The sequence below is a fragment of the Anser anser genome (genome assembly GCF_964211835.1).
Source record: "Anser anser genome assembly, chromosome: 18".
NCBI classification, from domain to species: domain Eukaryota; kingdom Metazoa; phylum Chordata; class Aves; order Anseriformes; family Anatidae; genus Anser; species Anser anser.
The window spans coordinates 8,738,527-8,758,862 of record NC_139739.1 but is presented as its reverse complement, the minus strand read 5'-3'; the positions used below and the strand labels follow the sequence as shown (position 1 = coordinate 8,758,862).

Genomic DNA, 20,336 nt, shown 5'->3' with positions numbered 1-20,336 from the left:
GAATGTGGGGGGCCAATGCCATGGGACGACTTCCTGCAGCAGCCCCCACAAGAGGCAGGCCAAGGCCTGGAGCAGAGCCGTGCTGCTGCCCAAGTGGGGCAGGTGCACTCTGCTGGACTGCTGACGTTCCCCCACAGTTCCTCCATTACAGGCTCCCCTTAGCTCAGCAGCCCCCTGTAACCCAGGGCAGGTGTTCTGGAGGACATGGAGGGTCTCCCACGTGCTGGGGACGAGCTATGGTGCGTGGGGCTGCATGACTCTGGGTCGCCTCTACTGGTGCGCAGCCCCCCCAGCAGGCCAGCCTCTCCCACCCCAGCAGATGGGCTTCAGCTGGTGATGCGTGGGTAAGGGGCAGTCACCTGGATCTCATCTGAAAGGAATTGGAAAGGCAAGTTCACGTGCAGTGCAAATTCTGCCTGCGTAAAGGGATCCCTGTAGCCATCAGAAGTAAGTTAGGCAGCCATGGGTTGGGTTGGGGCAACAGACGCTGATCACTGCAGCCCAGAGGAGTGTTGGAAGAGCTAACACAGCCGTACCTGCACATCGTGTTTTTGCATCTCTGCCCAAGGAGCTTAACAAGTTGCTGTGAGCCTGCTGAACGTGGCTGGGCTGGAGGGTGGTGAAAGCGGGTGCATGTACATATGCTCTGGTTCGTTTTGCCTTTCCTCCTGTTGTTCGGTTTCGCGACGGGTTTTAAACAGTTTTTTGCAGGCGGAGCTGGTGGGACAGCGGGTGCGAGGGGCTGCGGGGTGGTGGGTGCGGGCATCCCGGCACCGCGGCTCCGGTGGCTGAAGGGCAAGCTCCCTCCAGAGGGAAGAGCTGTGCATCGCACGGTTTAGACGGGGAACACCTGGAAAACGAGCCCTTAAGAAAACATCTGCCTAAACTTGCAAATGGACAGCCAGAAAGAAAAATATCGATTTGTTTTGGAAAGCCAGGGTTCTATCCTTAAAGGACACAGGCACGAATAAGGAAGTGTTGTAATCTGTGGGTTAGAATGGGAGGCTAATCAGCCAGCAATAATTCAGCTGTTGCTATTAGCCCATGTTAAGTCCAGCCAGCATAGTGTACAAACTAGTATGTATGTAACGCTTATCTAAACACATACATTTTTTCCTCAATTATTCCAATTCAGTTGATTGGAAAGATATTTAATTTACAAGAGTGTTTCACACTAGATAAAAGCAACCATACTCACAGATTTCTATTAATGGCCTTTATCATAAACAGTGCGTGCTTATAAAATGTGTTCTCAATTAAAGCAACAGACACCCATTGTCTGTGAGAAGGACTAGTTAGTGTAGCAGAGGTTTGCTAATCTCCAAGCACATTATTCCATACTTTGTTTTTTGTCCAATGCAAAAAGCAAGAGCTGGTTTTGAAGGTATACATCAACGAAAAACGTGGACATGTCCTGTATTCACTATACATGTACATGTGAATTCCTGCTTTTCAAAAGTCCATCTCCCTTCAGGAAATCTATGCAAAGTCCTATATGTGTTGCATATGCTAGAAAAATGCATTTACTCTCCCCCATTAATGGAAATGACCTATTGTAAATTTACCAAAGATACTATAGTTTTATAAATTGGCCACATATGTCTGTGTAATATATTTATTATATCACATTTCATAGCATTTCTGTTTTATAAAATTCGGCCTTGAGTATGTCACATATGTTTTGCATATATGTGCAATAGTCGGCCAAGTATATCTGAGTAAAGTATGATAAATGTGTTCTTTCCATATGGGAAATTAAATGTTTTTCCAGATTTAAAAAAAAAAAAAAGTTTATGAAGAGCAGCCTATTCAAAATAATTACAATAAATCACTCACTCCTATTTAGGTTGAAATTATAAATTTGAACTTGCAACAAAGTGATTAAGAACAAAAGCCAGATAAGTCACATTTAGGACTTAATTCGGTAAGGATACCGAGCAGTGCGATGGTAAAGGGACCGTATGCATTTTCTGGAGTACTTGCTCCGCGGTGTAAAACTGCTGATGCCTGTATAGCAACTCCCAGCTGATGCTCCAGGGGGATGCTGTAGCTGGTAAAGGCCAGCCTCTCATCACCTCCTTGAGAGGATGAATGTTTCGTGGGGTTTACCTCCCTGAGAAATCAAGTGCCCCTGTACAGCTGCTCCAGCCTGAGTTGCAGTTACAGCGCTGTGCAACTCCCGTAGGAGCTGCTCGTCATGGTCGTTGGGCGCTGCGGGAGAAAGGGGTATGCTTTACTGCCGCCAGCTATGCACTCACTAAGGCAGTTCTGTCAGCTCAGGAGGGCAGCACGGTGCTGACGCTGTTGTCGTGCCCTGTGCCTGCCAAACAGGCAGTTGCACAAGTGCCCAGGTACTCGGGCTGAAGTTCCTGGGCTGTGTCTGTAAATTGCAAAAGGAAGTTAAAAACAGAATAAACAACATGTAAAACTTACTGAAGCACATTCATCTAAGGTGCTCGCACTATTAGTTTCTTCAATGGCCTCAGCTTGGCTGATGGACAAGGGCTCTGCTTTGGTGTTTGCTTTCTTGTTCTGCTTCCTTAGTGCTCCCATTGTCCCTCGTTCTGCTGGGCAGCCGCTTCCCCTTCTTTCTGTGCTCGTCAGGGCAGCACTCAGCAAGCAGGCTGTGGAAGGGCGAAGCCTTCTAGCTCCCAACATCTTAAAAGGGCAGGGGAGGGCCGGTGCGAGGGGAGCACAGCAGCCCTCCTCCCAGGCTGCTTTCATTTGAGCACTGCCTTACACTTTTATTTCAGCAAACATGAAGTGAGTCTTTCATTCTATTCTCTCTCCTGCTTGTTGTCAGCTACTTCAAACCAGATGGGCTCAGGAGATAACACTATAAAGACCCAATGTCTCTGTTTAGTGTGATGTCAAGTCTGCATGCCATCAAAATATCTGAGCAAAAGTATCTTAAAGGACAATACTTACCATAAGTATTGTGTTAAAAGCAGCCTAGATGCTTTTCTGTGAACACAGTCTATCCATGAATCACTGAGATCTCATATCGGCAACTTTTTAAGTTACTATCAAGACAAATGCCATGTCCACAAATTCTGCCATGTTTAAAGTTGTAAGGGAGTCCCAGTGCACCAGCCTTCCTCCTACCTATGTCAGAACATGTTTATAGCAAGCAGCGCAACGGGTGCCTGGAAAATGTACCTCCGCGTGCATGAGACACCAGAGCTATGGAGCAGGTCTGGCTCAGCATTTTCATATCCTCTCTATGTTCCCTGATCTGGACATAATCAGGATCAATCATCCCCGCAGCTGGTAGGACAGAGAGATCATTGCTGTCTAGAAAGTGCCACAGGATTTCTATAGTTTTTTTGCTGTTCCAGTTTATGTACACTTTGAATAAAAACTGGGAGGAAACAGCATCCAGCTGTAATCTCAGTTTGATGTAACAGCTTTTTTTAATTAGAACTTCTAATCGAAACAGACAATTGTTAGAACAAATATTTGCATTGCTGTGTCGCTCTCCTGTACGGAGTTGGTCAGTTCTGCTCTGGGCTGGTTCTTCTGCAGTGCATGTGGCTGCTCCGAGAACTCAGTCCCTCCTGCTAGTATCTCCAGTGGCACTGTAACGTTTGGCATTGTGGCTGTTCATAGTAGAACAATAAATATATGCTTCTCTGGGTGAGCACAGGCTCATTTAGAGCTGCAGGTTGTTGTTTACGGGATTTCCTAATGGTCCAACACCTTTTAAAAAGGATGGTGGGAGGGTGACAGCAAGTACGTCTGAAGCTGGTGTGCACGATTCACCTTCTGCTTGTCTAGGTACTTTCCTCCACACTGCCCTTTTCCCAGAAGCTGTCTGGCACCTTGCTGGAGGGGGTTTGCTTCAAGGGTCTTCGTGCGTTTGAGAATCTTTGTAACACCTAATTTTGTAAGGGCATGTTGCTGCTTCTGCTTTTTGCCCCCTCTTCCCATTTCTTTCTCTCTTAGAACACTGAACTGCAAGTCAAATTCCTCTGAGAGAAGTCAGAGTAAGGCAGTTACACAGTAATGCTGATAGAACACACAGATACATTTCATACCACTGATCAGATGAGCACAACATTCACAACTGAGAAATTATGTTGCTATGGCCCCCACTGTGTGCTTTAATAATACATTACACTGTCAAAGCTTTCGTGATGGATTGTATTGATGGTGTGAGTCACTAGTAAATGTATTTGGGGGGGTGTCACTAATCTGGAAAAAAAGTTGTAATAGGCTGAGTAAATGTAGCCAATGTCTTAAAAATGCATAGGGGAGTGGGTGGCTCAACCCAAACCTGTTCTTCTGTGCTGTTTGGTAAGGTGGGTGGTAAAAAAAAAAAAAAAAAAAGCAGCATGCATAAGAGTGGACGCTGGTCATGTCTTTACTGAAAAGGATGGGAGTATGTGGCGTGGTCAGGGGACAAAGAATCTGCCAGCTTGCTCTGTGCTTCCTTTGGTATTGTTGGCAAGTCTTGCAACTAGTGTGTTTTAATTTAAGTCTATTTAAAATGTGACATTTCTGTCTGCTGTATCTGGTAGGGCAGCACATGGTTTTTGTTGTAGCTAATTTCATACTGTGAGATCCTCAAATGAATTGCCAAAAAATACTATGATCTTAATTCTTGTTAGTTTTCTTCACATTATAAAATAAACCTCCAGCAGCATGCCCCAGAAGAGTAGTGCATGCATTAAACACAGGCAGGCCTACCTGGAAAATTAGTCTAGAAGGGGAATCCAGATTAAAATTCCAGAATACTACAAACAACAGAAAAAGCCATTCCTTCTTTATTCATTGCCATCGCTTTTCTGTTAGCACACGGAATGGTCATGCTTAAATATCAAACCTTATGTCTCAGCGGTGCTTTAACATTGTTGAGTATTAATACAGGCAGTCATGTGCCGTGTTTTATGTAATGATCCATACTTTCACACCACAGACACACAGCCAGAAAAGGAAACACATTGATTTAGCGCTCAGTAATCCCTGTTTAATCCCTAGTCCTTTGGTTTACATCACTAACGTGGCTTCTGCAGTAGTCAGTATTCTATCTTTGTTCTTGGCAGACTGAATTAAAGAAAAGATTTATGAATTTGTAAGAAGTTGGCTTTGTAGATGCATCTTAAATGTGCTAAAAACCAAAGCAGTCCAGAAGCTATTATTGACTTAACTATAAAAATCTGCTCCTTGAAACTCAAACCTTTGCAACAATCCAAGTCAAGCTGCACAGACCAAATTTCTTGGTCTTGCATGAGTAAACCAATTTCTTGGTTTACTCATGCAATTGCATCATATACCGGCCTAAATTTAACAACTGGCTTGTTGCAGGCCCTCAGCCTACTTCCTTTTTCACTCATTATTGGGAATACAATTAATCTTCTCTTCCCTTGCTCATCTACACCTAGGACTGCAATGCTTTATGGCCCACGTACTGATAAGAGAAAGGGGCTGGAACTAATAGATTCATTTGCAGAAAATGTTAGTGGGTCAGAGATCACCATTCATTCCAGTGGTGATAAATATTCCATGTAATTGCTGCACAAATGCTAGTGTTTGGGATTTATTTCTATTAGTTTATGAATACTGGTTGCTTTCTTCCCTCTCACAGTGCCAAAGACAGTGACTCTTGGGAGGAAGCCTTTTGTAATAATTTAGCTGTCATCACCTTCACTCCTGAGTCCTTTAGGCCAGGTACAGGCTAGCCCTATTCCTTTCTGGCAGGTGAGATTCCAGAGCTAACTCCAGCAGCTTAAGGTGGCTCTTTACTCACAACCTTCCTGCTAGCAAGTCAGCTGAAATCTTGACAGATAACCATGCTCGCGTTACAGTTGTAAAGAGCTTAAACTTTTTTTTTTTCTTGAAAATAGTTTAATTTTCTTGATGCAATCAGACAACTATATTTTACAGTCTGTATAAACATAGACTGTCCTTCCTGCTGGAAATCATTCTGCTTTGGGAAAGTCCAGGTCAGCTCCTTAAGCAAATAAACTTCTAGAAAACTGTAATTCACATTCAAACTATGGTATTTAGGCGCAACTCTAAATCAAACTAACGTAGTCTGGTTGCTCATTTCAAGGAAACTATAATGTGAAAAAAAATAATTTTCCCTTTACTGTTTAAAAGACCACTAGTGATTTACAGTGATAATGAATTAATAGATATAACATGCAGAAGTATTATATGGCTAGTGCTTTGGTAATGGGAAGGGAAGCAAGTAAGTACAGGATGGGTCTGTTCTTGCAAGCAGATCGACATACGTGTCCTTCCTCTTGAAGCTGATGAAATTCTTTACCTGTTTCTGTCTGCTAGTAAGATTACAGATGCAGTTCGTGTCCTCATTTTCAATTTGTGCTTGCAGGACCGAGTTTATTTTTAAATCTATCTAGTCAGAGAAACATAAATATTTAACCCCTAGCAAAGGGCAGTTATTTAGATTTGAAAGCACATAGCACATCTTCCAAAAGAGCTATTAGTAAATCTCGGTGTCCCTTGTGAATCTCTGTAATTACTATACACCAACCATGACAGTAAATGGCATTTTTTCAGAGAAAAGAATATACTCAACAGTTTCTAACTCTGTGGCTGTGATCTACTAGCGGTCTTACTAAGACATGGGGTATTAATCCAGTCTTCTGGGGAAGAAGGGAGGTCTGCCACCATGCCAATATTTGCGTCAGAAGTTTTTATAAATGTGGCTGTAAGGTGTGCAGGCCTTCATTACAGCCCCACTTTACATACTGTTTTGAGACCTAGAACTCATGAGGGAAATACTTCTTGGGGTGGCTTTGCCCCAGCCCATCAGCCAGCTGTGCCAGGAGCAAACGCCAGGCTGGGTTGGAGGCTCACGCAGCCCCGGGAGCATTAGGTGCTGGTAACTGGTGTTAAGAACAAGGGGTGTGTTCTGAGCACAGAGCTGCCCTGAAATGCTGGGAAGGTTTGCATCCTAACACCCAGTCCAGTCCTGAAACTGGCTTCTTGCTGCTTGCAGTGCTCTGGTGGCAGAACTGCCCTTTCTTGTTAACAGGAAGGGAGGCGAGAGCGCTCTTCCTTCTCTAAAGGGAGCAGGTTTGGCCATTCTCATTGCCTGCAGTAACCTTTCACTCAAGATGGGCAAGCCCTGGATTTCCTTTCCTTGTCTGCTGGATGAGCATAAAACCTACGGCTGAATTCTGCGGAAATTGCCCAACATTGTAGGCTGCTGTTTGCTGCCATGGAGAAGAGGAATGCTTGCTCCCTCCAGGCTACTCCCTCACCTGCAGTGCTGCTGTGGCGCAGCTCTCAAGTCCATCAGGAAGGGGGGGGGGGGGGGGGGGGGGGAAGGAACTCTTAATAGCTAGGGAGAGAACTGAGTGTGGGTTCACAGTGCAGGGATTTGCTGTGTGTCCTCAGAATTGGAATGTTTGTGTTGATTTCTGTTGTTGTTGTTTAGAGTGATATACCATGGAAATAAATTTTGCTCTGTAGCTAAGTTTTTCAGCTGATAGTCTAAAAGCATGTTAGCACAGAACAAAAGGGAATAGTTCAGTTGCAGGGGCCTTCAAAGATCACCAAGTCCAACTGCCTGACCACTTCACAGCTAAAGTTAAAGCACGCTACTGAGGGCATTATCCAAATGCCTCTTGAACACTGATGCTGGGCTCCAGCATCGAGTAGTCCTGTGCCTGTTGTCCAGGTGTCCCAAGGTGGCATTCCTGGCCGTGCTCAAACACCCTGCAGAATGACTGCACCAGCTCTGCCTCTGAACCTCAGGCAGCAGAGGGGGCGGGAGATAGGGTGTAGAGTGCTAATTTTTGACACAGGACACTTAGAGTCCATGCTAGAGAAGGTGCAAAGCTGTCTTTTCACAGCTCAGGACAGTGCCCAGCCACCAGCTTAACAGTAGTTTCAGGGCACAGGCTTTCATCATCTCTCATAGCAAGGTTGTTGATAAAAGGGTGCAGCAATTCGACAGGTGAGAGCAGTGGGCAGGGTGCTCTCCTGAGCAGATGGGGACTTGGGTTCTAACACATCTCATGTGATTTATTTATAATCTAAGTGGCAAGGAGACTAAAACTTAAGTGCTTACCACTGGCTACATGCTGTTAAGAATTGTGAAAGCATTCTCATACAGCATAATTGAACTGCGTTCTGTATACAGAGCATGCCCCAAATAGAAGAGGCAGCAGTCTATAGGCTGCCTGACAGGCTTCACATGCGGTGCACTACAACGTGGGACAGCTGAAAGGAGCTCTTCGCAAACACACTATGACAGGTCCCTGGACTACACACGGCAATATTTTCTGTAGTTATATATTCTGTGTATGCATAGAAGTATCCTATTATATCTATATATAGTTATACGCTTAGATTCTGACCAACTTTAAGAAGGGATGGGGGGTGTGTGTGTGTGGGAAAAAAACAGGTTTCTTCCTGCAGCAGGTTTGTGGAGACTCCTGTGTAGTGTAGGCAGCCCCTCCTTTCCGCAGGAGGTGGGTGAGTGTGGAGACAGCGCCCTTATCATCCACACAACTGTGTCTGGTAGAAGTAATGACCACCAGCATCTCCACTTGACTCAGGTCACTCAAACTTAGGCTTTAACTTTCAATTGCAGTGTGATCCTCCATGCAGCTACTTAATAGTAAAGAAATAATCAAAGAAACAAATTATTTGAAGTGTCATCAAACTACAAAAGGTGTAAGGCCAAGTTTTATTTAGAAAAGCCTGGTAACAGTATGCTGTTTCTGTGTTGTAATAGCAAGAACGTCAGGCCTGGTGCTTAAGACTTTTAGTTCAACCCTCTGCCTGCAACTCACAGCTGGATAGCAGATCCAGACCTTAATTTGCATGTGTTTTCCGTGAAATAATTTCTGAAATCTTTTGATGTTGCTGTTCGCTACAATTCTCGTGACTTTTTCTTTGATGTCCAACCCTGTACAGAGGCAGATTAAAAAATGTTTCCAATAAAATATCAACAGTGCACAGCCTGGACACAAGACACTCCGGTTTGTAAAGCTGTGTTTTAGTCTCTAGAACACCTCCTTTTAAAATAATGCCTTCAACAAATTGGCACTTGCTTAATTGCTTCAGTTGGACAATTGCAACTGCAACTTTGTGACTGAATGCAACAGTAAGCTATCCATGAACAGACTGTCATATGTCTAGTATGTTTTGAAAGAATGCTAATGCTTCACGATTCAGAAAACCTTCTTCATGAATGAATTTCAGTTTCCATGACTGTAGAGATGACAAGTTAATGGATCCATTTGCACAGTGTGGATAAGGATTTATCCATGAAATTCGCCTAAATGCTAATGTGAGTTGTGTAGCTGAATCCCAGACTTGCCATGCTGAAACTTACCCCTAACTCTCCAAGGAGAAGGCGCTAATTGGATTGCTGAGTTTAAATCCTTCAGCTAGTCAGTCTATGGAAAGGATTTAGCACTGGCTCTGTAAAAGGCTTTACATAGCTTTGCAGTGCAGTGCAAGGGAAGGTTTTTTTTTTTTTTCCTTTTCTTCTTGTGATTAATTGTGAGGCTTGAGGTGACAGGAGACATAATGAAATTCATAAATGCCAAAGGCCGTCCCTAGTCACATTCCTAGCTGTTGGTTTAAGTTAGAAACTGACAGAAGTGTGAACAAATCAAGGTTGTTCTGATAGCCTTTCAGTTACAGGGAAGAAAAAGTAACTGACAATGAGAAACCACTGGAGGTGGTTTAATGGGTATAAATTCTCACAAAAGTGGTATTTTACAGTGATTCAGATTCCTAGATACATAAATGACTTACAAACAGACATATTCTGCCCCCACAGCTGTCTGAGAGATTCCAGTCCTTTTTCCAGAAATTGGCACAAGTTATTTAAGCAACCTGCCAAAGAAAAGCTGTTGCAAAAACCTGTAGCAGAACTTAAAGTGACTTGTCCTGTGTCTTTGTTCAAGACTGGCATTGTTCCACTTGTTATAAATTTTTTAAAAAAATAACTCCCCTCTATGGGAAACAAAACTTGCCACATGAACAAGCAGCATAAAAATTAATCTAGCAGTTTCCAGGGACTCTCACTTTAGCCTGGAAATACATTCTACTACTTCCCCACATCCAGGTTTGAATTACAGTGATTTTCTTCACCAATCTTACTCTCCTAGGCCCTGATAGCGCAGACCATGTCACGTCTGTGTATATATTGACCAGAAACTTATGCGGTGATCTTTTGAACCAGCTGCGAGCAGTCTCTCACTGGGGTTTTTGTGATCTGAGAAGGACACACAATGGACAGTTGCCGTGTGGTAGTCAAGCACTGCTAAGGGCTTCAGTTTTTTCCAGCCGAAGACCCTGATGCGATGATCCCACCCTGCTGTTGCTAAAATCTTCTTGTCTGGACGGATGGTGATATCAGATATGCCAGCGTTGACAAGTCTGTGTGTTGTGTGAACCTGTATGAGAAAGTTATAGATGAGCTCTGTTTAAAACCAACAGAAAACAGAACCTTCTGGGACTTCTGAAGGCAGAGTACCCACCCGTATACACACTGGTATCATGCAGATAGTAGGAGCTTTTCACCACATGGTGGACAATGTGTTAGTGAGAACAATTAACTTAACTTGAGCCTATCTATCTCCAGCACCATTCCCTAAAAACAGAAGCATCCCTTTTATGTTTTTTAATTTATATCGCATTTAAAGCTATTCATGTTTGGTCACAAATGAAGCTCTGAGTCAGGGGTGTGAGTTTGAGAATTGCACTATGTGGCTTTGCCTTTCCAGTTATTCTTGCATGAGCTGCCATGTTCAGAGCTATGGCCATGCGTTTTCCCTGCTTTTGCAATATTCCTATGCTGAGATTCTGAGCTGATGTTTAAACTACCTGCTACTTATTTCTACTACTGTGGCCCCTCACAAAAGCCTCAATAAGCTGTGGTAGCATTTACCACAGTCTTGAGAAAGGAATGCTTCCAGGAATTATATTACAGTGTCAGGAAATCTGTAGTTCTAGTACTGCTTCCCCAGAGACTTTTATTTACACCAAATTCCAAGAAGGGGATTACGAACAAGTTATTGATTTCAATCTTGGAAGCCTTTTGTTACTGTTTGGAGACTACTGGGGCACAAGCTTTTGAGGGGCACGATTAAACTGGAGGGCATTTAGCTTCCTTCTTGAGGCACTGGGCACAGGACTTAGCCCTTGAAAAGAAAAGTTTCACTCAGTCATGAGCATCCCCTAAAGCACAGGAAAAACTCCATACAATACAATTTTGCTGTTCTCACCTCAGATAACGTACATTCGTCAGCAGTCTCTCTCTGAAACACATGCAGTGTATGCATCACACTGTGTGGGGGTTGAAATAGCCTAGCTTTGTCACAGTGTGGATGACACCTTTTGACTGTATGCTGATCTTAATGTGCTGTTATTTATAAGCACAACTTAAGATTACAATTGGCAATGACAATTGGCAATGACACATTAATGCTGCCAACTACTAAAGGCTGAATGTGTAACTATCTTGTACCAAAGCTTAATATAATTAAGTTCACGTTTTAATACACTGCATGCTGTCTGCCCTTTTCCTGTGGAGAGAAGGGATGGGAAAACACATTTTTGTCTGAGTAACTTTCCCCCATGATGGACATTCCATGACGCACAGTTAGTACAGGATTCTACAGAATATATTAATTGCAGACTGTGTTAACTATAATACTGAATCTAGAAAACTAAAGACTCCAGAAACATACGTCAAAGTTGGTTTCAGATGCAGCTGAAAAGATCTTGGAATCTTTCAGGTACAAAGCTATAAGCAGTTACTTTTCAACTATATAACGACTCAAACAGCAAGAGATGTGCAAATTCCGTCAGAAAAAAAGGCTAAATGAAACTTGACATGCTTCTTGCCTGCTCCAAACACCCCTATTTTAAACACAACCTGACAAATGTCTTCAACCAGTTCAGAACAGGGGACAGCAAATTATGCCTGATGTCTGATGAGCAGCAGAAGGCTGCATGAGGGCCTGGGGAGGGGGACGGGTAGAGGGGAGGGATATTTTAGAGTACTAAAACTTGTGCTTTTTGCTGGTGTGTATTTTCTTCCAAACTCCCCAGTTACTGTATCGCAGCATGGTTTCAGTACGATTTTTGTTGGCATATATGCACTAGCAAGCAGAGTATCTGTTACATCACCAGCCTGTCAGATGGAAGTAAGATGGGCCTTACTCTGTAACTGAGATTGTTAGCTAATGGCTATAGCCAATCCTGGGTGTGGTGCTTCCCATCATTACTGTCAATTTGGGCAAGATCCATACAGCAAAATCAGGACAACTGGGAGAAGTTGCATGTCATCAGCGTGCTACAACTTGAAAATGAGGCCTATAATGGTAATGCCTTTTGGCTACGGAACATGAGGGAACAGTGGGCATTTGTGCATGATTTGCAAATACAGGAGGTGAGAGACAAAAACAAAGCAGAACAACTTGCTCAAGATACTTGCACCCAGGTGAAATCCTATTGCCAGGATTTGGCCATCCAGTCAGTAACAGCCAAATACTGTATGTAGTCAAATGCATACCAACACTGTTTCCTAACTAGAAAACCAACTTATAATTAAGCAAAGAAAGGAAAAAGCAGGTGACCTGCTTTCAGGCAGTCATGACCAAAGATGCTTACATCTACCAGCAGATACTTTAAGAAATTTTGACATGCTGAAGCCAACAGATAGCCACCTTGCCTTCCTTCCTTAACACATGCCATCTATGATTTTTCTTCTTTATATCTCTCTCCCCCCTACACCCAAATCATATCTTTAAGCCCTATTCTTTATAGAAAACTAGCTGACAGAGCAGCAACTTTAGCTTTAGCATTGGAGGGAAGAACCTCAGCAACCCAACCAACTGAACTTGGGTACTTACTTATATAAATTTCTTTCTTATATATATGTAAAAAGGTGCTTCCGTGATTATCAGATTTCTTAGTTCTCCTTTGTTTATTCACCTGCAGAAGCTGTTTACCTCCTATGTTCTTCTACCACAAATATCATCACTTAATTATACTATCTCAGCCAAATCAGAAAGCTCATAACCAATCCAGTCATTTGCTGACAGTGATGATTTCAGCAATTTTCTTGTAGAAGACAATACACCAGCCTTTCCCCATAGCGATAAACTATGAAGTTACCTTCATCATCTATTCATTGACACACTGGAACACTGCCACTGAAAACAGAGCTGAAGTACCATCATTGCGTCATTATTTCTCCAACGGCAGATAGCTATGCACCACGTTTACTTATTAAAACCTTTTAGAATAAAAATAATGTGCCACTGAATGGCTTTCCAACATCTACCATTACCTAAGGTAACTGGAATGCCAGAAAAAAATTCCCCATCTGGTTTATATTATTAATGCAATAGTGGAGAGAAAAAAAAAACTTAATCTATGTCCTTGACAATCTCTAGTGCTCATATGAAAAATGCATTTTATTAGGGAATTCACACTATGCATGAAAAACAGAGACATTACTTATAGTTTATAATACTTGGAATTTAAATTTCTTCTGAGAAATGCGACTGGCTTTCAGTGTGATGTGCTGAAGATGTAACTGACTCTGCATATCCAGGGAATGTGAACACCCTGTGGAAAACAATAACTGGAATATTTCAGGTGAACAACTTTTTGTTTTTCCCAGGAGCATACCTATACCCCTGCATTACACTTAACTCATAACTGTAATGTGCTGTGGAGAACAGTATTTTCTTTGAATTTAGGAAAATGCCATGCTATAACTAATATGAAGGAACAGCTTCCTTTCCAACACAGTATTTGAAGCCTTAAGGCTATCATGGTGTCCGATTTCTGACACCACAGCCGTAGGAAACTAGTCACAGTACTGAGTTTTACTTAGCTGCTCACCTTCCTCCTCCTTCCCTGAGCTATGGCCTCCACGTGCAGGTGGGTGCCAATAGGGACAGAAAGGCCAAGGGGCTGCTGGGGCAAACGTGACAAAACCAAACTGTGACAACTGTGTACCGTTCTTGTTAAACTCTTCATCACATTTGCTTAGAACTGCTCTACTAAATTCAGAGTCTAGAGTCCCTCTTTTACTTCATGTCTTATTGCATGTTAAAGTTCAGACTTTCTCCTCAGGACCTGGTGAGCACTTTGTCCTCCAAACTTCATCTTGGTTGCATACGCCATTCATACACCATGAACTGGAGTCCTACTGGCAGACTGAGCCTTAAGTGCTAGTTCTCTGGTGATACCTAACAGACCATATGTCGTCATAGTGTCCCACAGGTGATGTGTCATTGTCAGCTGCCCACGAACTTGCATTTTTTCATGTAACTCTGTTCAGAAAATGGCATTAACTCAAAACACTACCAAAAAAAAAAATCCCAAAAAGCTGCAAGCTGTAAGAGCAATTATTTTTCTTCCATGAATTGGTATATCCAGTGACTCTCTTCTTGAGAATGATACAGGGGCTGCACTTCATGTCCTCTTCACTGTGTGTTATGGGGACAACTACCACTTAAAATAAAAATTAAAGCACTTAGCAGTAAAGGGGCTATGGATAGGCCATTTTCACTTTCATGAACCTTTATTTACACCATTCATTTCCACACCTAGTTAAAACCTACTTAACCCCTTGGCACTGTTGGAACACTTGCTAAAGTTGTCTAGATTAAGTGATATTTATTGCCATTCACTAGCATAGACTGAACTGGTAATTATGAGACCTACTTCTGAACCAGCTATTCCAGGTATGTGTAGCTGAGATATAAACTGATATATCCAATTAACTCATTTTCCCTGTCCCTGGCTAGGGCTCTGCAAGTACAAAAGGAAGCTAGTTGCCTAGACCTCATGCCCTCTTGGTGCTAGCTGGGCTATGCCTCCTCTTTTTGTTTGTGAAGTATTTAATGGAATATTTCTGTCTTTCCCACAGCAGAAGGAAAGCTCTATCCATTCAAGCAGAACCTTTGGAAAAGTAATCCTTTGTTTCTCATTTTTATAAGTCATTTATAATGTTCAGGACATTCTGAGAGCTGGATACTACTAACATGATAAATGAAGATATAGAGGCAATGCCATGAGTAATGCTAGGCCTGTGTGCCTGTTGCAACTTTGGTAAAACCAGAAACATGTGAGAGAGGGTTGGTGGGTTTTTTTGTGTGTTTTTTTTTTTTTTTTAAATCCTCACCATCTTTTGCTAAGTCTAGTCACATAGCACAAGCATTCTAACCAGTCTGTGATTAATTAGCCAGAGATCTGCAACAACTCTTCTTCATGACTAAATATTTTTTTTAGTCTATCAAACTGTTAGTGCAAAGTGGGATAAATGACACTAGAGGGCCAATGATGCTGACCTGGAGGTTCTGTTGCTCATTGAGGCTCCAGATGCTGAGCACCTTTTCAGATGAGCCTGAGATCCCCTTGGCCTTCTCTGAGTCAAAGTCAAGGCTCATCACTGGTTCCTGGTGGCAAAAAAGTTGGCTCAACACTTTTCCCATTGACAAATTCCAAAGGACCACTGATCCATCTTCATAGCCAGACAGAAGCAACGGTTGGGAATCACAGTTGATCTGATAAAGAGAAAATTGTTTGAAAAGTGAATAGTATGTTAAGAAAATTATCACCCCCAACTAGGTTTTAGTTCAAGCACCAATAAATGAAAATGCTGACTGGTATAGATGTGAAAAGTTTAGAAACCTGAATATTAATGCTACCATTAATGACAAATCTTAGTAGTCCATCTGTGTTTTTACAAAAAATGTTACCAGGTAACTGCTAACATGCACGTATGGCGTCTGTATTTATGTATAAACTTACCTATTTGATACACATACTCTGTATCTAACATATACATATATATACACATACAGAAAATTACTGAAAATCCAAACTATTGCCATTTATATCACCTGAAAAAAGACTCCCTGAAGTCTTCAGAAGCTTTCTTCATGGCCTAAACTTCACTTGTGCTCCTTAAAAAAAAGGAATTATTTATTCATGAAGTAATGATGCTCTAAGTACAATTTATTTATTTATTTATTTTTGCTATACAAAACCGCATGGCCACTACAAGAAATGCCATGCTTGAAGAGTCCAGTTTCACATCGCCAAGGGTAGGGTTACTCATACGGCTCATTTACCCAAGTGCACGGCAGTGCTTAAAAGTAAACACTGATCCGTTCTTCAGGAATCTCTGGGTGAGTCACCAAGGGGTTAACAGGCTCCCAAGTCCCACTGTAACCAATTGAAAGCTATTTTGATTAATGATGTCACAGGCCAAAGGGCATGGCACCCTGGGCAGACACCTAATTTATTTAAGCCTCTGAAATAACTCAAAGAAGGGAACATTACTGGATTACATGTCACACTTAAGGAAAATATTCATCATTGCTCCAGCCAAAAGACTAATGACCCTGTAAGCAGTAACTGGTTATGTGAGTGAAGATGCAAATCTCTAATGAAAAGAAACTAAAAAATAGCCATCTGTTAATACCAGTTATTTCTTTAACAGGAGAAAACCCACCAAAATAGACAGTGGGACTACAACTACCTCTTGCAGGGACATCTTAACCTAAGAATTGCATCCAGTAGCTTATTCAGGTATTTCCAAACCCTGTCTGATCCTACAGGGTTCCGTTGTTTGGTATTCAATTCAAAATAAAGTTAAAGGATGTTTAGAAAGACTTATTTTTTACTAGCATCACATTATTGAATGAGGTTCTTCAAACCGACTGGCTGTCACTGGCATGACACAAATCTGGACTGGCCAAAGGCGTACTATCTCCATTACTGGTCCAGACCATTCTCCCACTGGTTATTATTTGTTCTAGGGGGAGTTAAACTAACAAGAGCTGGGTGGTCCAGGTAATACGACTGCTGAGTAAAAGCCTGATGTTCTTTCTCAGATTTATTCAGCCCAAAGAAGTGTTTGAATGAGGAATGTATCTCACTGTGTGGGGAACAAAATTGCTCCTTAAAATGAAGAAACAAAGGCAAAATCCACATCCTTCTAAGCAGGTCTGCCCACACCTTGAATCCTGCATGAGCTTCATTCGTTACTTGAAGGTCCCTTTTCCTTTGAAATGGCTGGGACCTCGCTTTGGCTAGAAAGGCCCTCAAAGGTCTTTCATAACGCACAGACGTGGGCACTATCTTTCTGTCAAAATAATATAACATCAGAGCAATGAATATGTCTCAAATATATGTGACTTAAAATGTTAAATCATCAGCTATTTTACATGGAGTGTTTTTTTGTTGTTGTTTTGTTTTTTTTGTGTAATGTTGGGGAATTGTATTTTTTTAAATCTCAATTAAACAAACATTCCAGATTTTTTTCATACTTACTAAAGGTTAAAACCTTCAAAGCAAGCAAAGTATTTCATATGTACTTTAATTAAGTTTAAAAAAGCCCCAGATTGGGCAGAAAACCAAAAAAACAATTATTTGTACTCTTTTTCTGTGAGCTTTTTCTGTGAGCTTTCTGTGAGCCTTACTCCTCCAGGGCCCTGGGGCTCTACAGAAGGTAAAGCTTTCATTTTCCAATGAAACAAGATATGGATGGGCAGGGTTGGGTCCTCTGCCTCAATTAAAACGGGGTGGCCACTTTTTTGTAGATGCTCATAACCCAGCAGCCCTCATTAAGACAAGAGTGACAGGTGGGTGCTCAAGCATCATGGCAAATGCCAAGCAAAATCATTTTTTTTTCTGCTGTGGGCATCTTAGCTTAGATTTGAAAAGCGGTAATTTGAAGATGAGATGTAAGATTTGTATATCTTGAAAACAAAGTACTGTTTTCTGTGAAATCAAGGTCTTCCACACTTCTCCTTCCTGATTTATCCAAACTATATGAAATGTACAATAATTTAATGAATACATATACTTGAACTTAAACAATAACAGCTATTGAAAGATCAGGGAAGCTCTCAGACTGATGCCTGGGCTTACAAAGCAGTGGTTCACAACTGCCTATTTATTTCAGCTGCTAATAATGAACGCTTCAGGAGAAAAGTCTTCACCAGCCATGTTCTGGTTTCATTGGAAAATTTAAATTATAAATCATTGTTCTTCCTAAGCAGAACATTTTCTTGTTGCATTTGGATAACTGTCAAGGAAGGAAGAAAAGGTGATGTGCTGTCAGCTCAACAGGAATAATTGGTATAGTTTATATAAAGTAATAACTCTGCATTTCCAGTTTCTACATGCATTGTTCATGTTGAATTATTTTGTTTGCACCATTACGCAACATGATGCCTTCCCCAAGGAGTGCAAAAAATTTAAGGGAAGACTATCCTTACTCCTGTAAATCCTACCCCACCCAATTAGTAATAGCAGGAAGGTGTAAAGCTGAAGGGATGATGTATTTAAGAATATGAACCTTCACAAGGGAAAAAAAAATGAATGAACTAATACATTTAAGGACAGACCTAGTAAAATAAGAGGGGAAAAAAATTTACAGACAACAAAATAAACTGCTGCCAGCTTCTTAACTGCTTAGAGAAGGCTTAATCCACAAGTCTAACATAAGCTGCAGCTTCATTCCACTCTATAGTGAAGTTTCTAATTCAAGCTGCTGCTAGTAAGGTGTATTGTTTCCCTGGTACATAGATCTTTTCTACTGGAATGCAGAAAAATATGATGATACACATGGCTGTAGTCCCCAAACTCTTGTTGGACAACAACCCTGAGTATACTTACTTCAGACCATTATGCGGCTTTCTCCATGTCAGCCTCTGTTTCAACTTGTTAATTTACTGTGCCATAAGCAACATCAAATAGTCTCTTAGGCAACGTATTGCCCATAAACGAAGGGTTGGGGAGTTCTCATCTCCTGGATATGTCTATATTGCCCAATGCAGGAACGGAGAAAGAAATCCTGAACTGCCTATATTCAGGAAGGGTTGCAGCTGGGTTAGCTGCTTTTATGGTCTCACTTCAGTGAAACCACAAAACAGAACACAGAGCATCACTTTGGTGTACCACATGTAATCATTTGCCCTTAAAAGTATCCTCCTCCCCCATGCTTTTAAACTGAGTTGCGCATATTTGTAAAAGAACAAATACAGCTGTGAGACTGTAAGGGATTATCTGTCCTTGCCTGTTGCGGTCTAGGAAGTTGCGGTGACTTCCCAAAGCCAGAATCTGCATGGAGTAATTTACCTCTCATAATTCCCAGTCCTCTGCTTTATCCCCACTGGCAACAAAATTAAAAACTAACTAAATAAGACTCTCCACCTGCTCTGCTTTCTAGAGGAATAGCAATGTTACTGCTCACAGAAAAGACGGAAGACAGAGGACTTCTTATACAGGCTACAAAATCTTCTACACTGAATATTTCCTCAGTTATCTTCATCTTATTAAAACATGCCCAGGAAACAGAAAGCCACATTTATTTCAGTGAGTACTGAACACTGATCGCCTTTTTAGAATAAACAGCTTTCTGTTTAATAAAAGCCTAATCAGTCTATTTAATTTGCTTTTTTCTTTTCTTTTTTTTTCCTTCTAGCTAATTACACCATGGGACCTGAACTGTGGCCTTTCCTATTTTTGCCTGAAGTCAGCAACTGAATTCCTCTGGACTTCACTCAGTTCCAGGACCTTGAGTGAAGACACTAATGCCTCAAATTCACAACTGATTTGTACTTTCTTCAGCTGAGACAAATACAAATCTTTGGACAAACCTGCAGGAATCAGCTCGGATGATACTGCAGACCTGTAGTATGTGGTCGGGAGTTAAAATAGGGAATCAGCTTTGCAACCAATTCTTTCAAGAGTTAAAGCCAATCACAAACTCCTTCCTCCCTCTACTGCCACCTTCTTGTATTACTTGCCTTTCACTACTGGCACCCCATAAACATTATTTGCTAAATGCTCTGCAAAAGCTTTTTGTTTTTTTTTTTTCATTAACTGTTTTCATTTACCTTTTTGTCCAAAGCCAATACAATCATAAATATTTTTTTCCTACTGTATGCCTGTAATAGAAATGTTCATAGAGTGCTTCCTTATCCTGAGGGCACTGCAGTGAATGTAACCTACCATTAAAATCACTGTTTTTAAGTAACCCAATCATTTCTCATCATTCTTAATACAGCGAGAAACCATATCAAACAACTGGCTTTAGTAAGTCACTCATTTTCTTCTTGATTGATGCAAAAACTGTATCTATCCTAAGGATATAAAGCTTTCCCTGAGTATTTGCGAATCTTCCATTAAGGCTTGGAAAGCTCTGAAAGTTACATTAAGGATGTTCACAAATCTTTCCCCCCTTTAATAGTATAATTACTTGATTGGTTTGATAATAAATCAAAATCCAAGTGAAGAAAGATTCATGTGCTTCATATAAAATGAATCACAGGGAAAACATTTCACAATTAGCAGGCACTCTTGCC

At 41.5% G+C, this 20,336-nt stretch overlaps 1 protein-coding gene and 1 long non-coding RNA gene across 4 annotated transcripts in view; one reads left to right on the top strand and one right to left on the bottom strand.

Moving 5' to 3' along the window:
* The first annotated feature begins 474 nt into the window (after window positions 1-474).
* Window positions 475-20,334, top strand: LOC310883366. Of its 2 annotated transcripts, none has more exons than XR_014573492.1 (4): window positions 475-585; window positions 16,463-16,551; window positions 19,199-19,344; window positions 19,454-20,334. It is a non-coding gene; the product is annotated as an uncharacterized lncRNA (long non-coding RNA). The 2 variants fall into 2 exon arrangements; XR_014573493.1 differs by lacking the exon at window positions 475-585 and adding an exon at window positions 625-649.
* Window positions 9,649-20,336, bottom strand: part of GNB1L (G protein subunit beta 1 like) — a 41,751-nt gene continuing 31,063 nt past the window's right edge. For both annotated transcript variants that reach the window (XM_083803513.1, XM_083803512.1), the window contains exons 6-7: window positions 15,306-15,521; window positions 9,649-10,388 (exon numbers count right to left, since the gene is read on the bottom strand). In XM_083803513.1, the coding sequence (XP_083659639.1) occupies window positions 10,122-10,388; window positions 15,306-15,521 (483 nt within the window). In that variant the 3' untranslated portion in view covers window positions 9,649-10,121. The remainder of the gene's footprint in view (window positions 10,389-15,305; window positions 15,522-20,336) is intronic.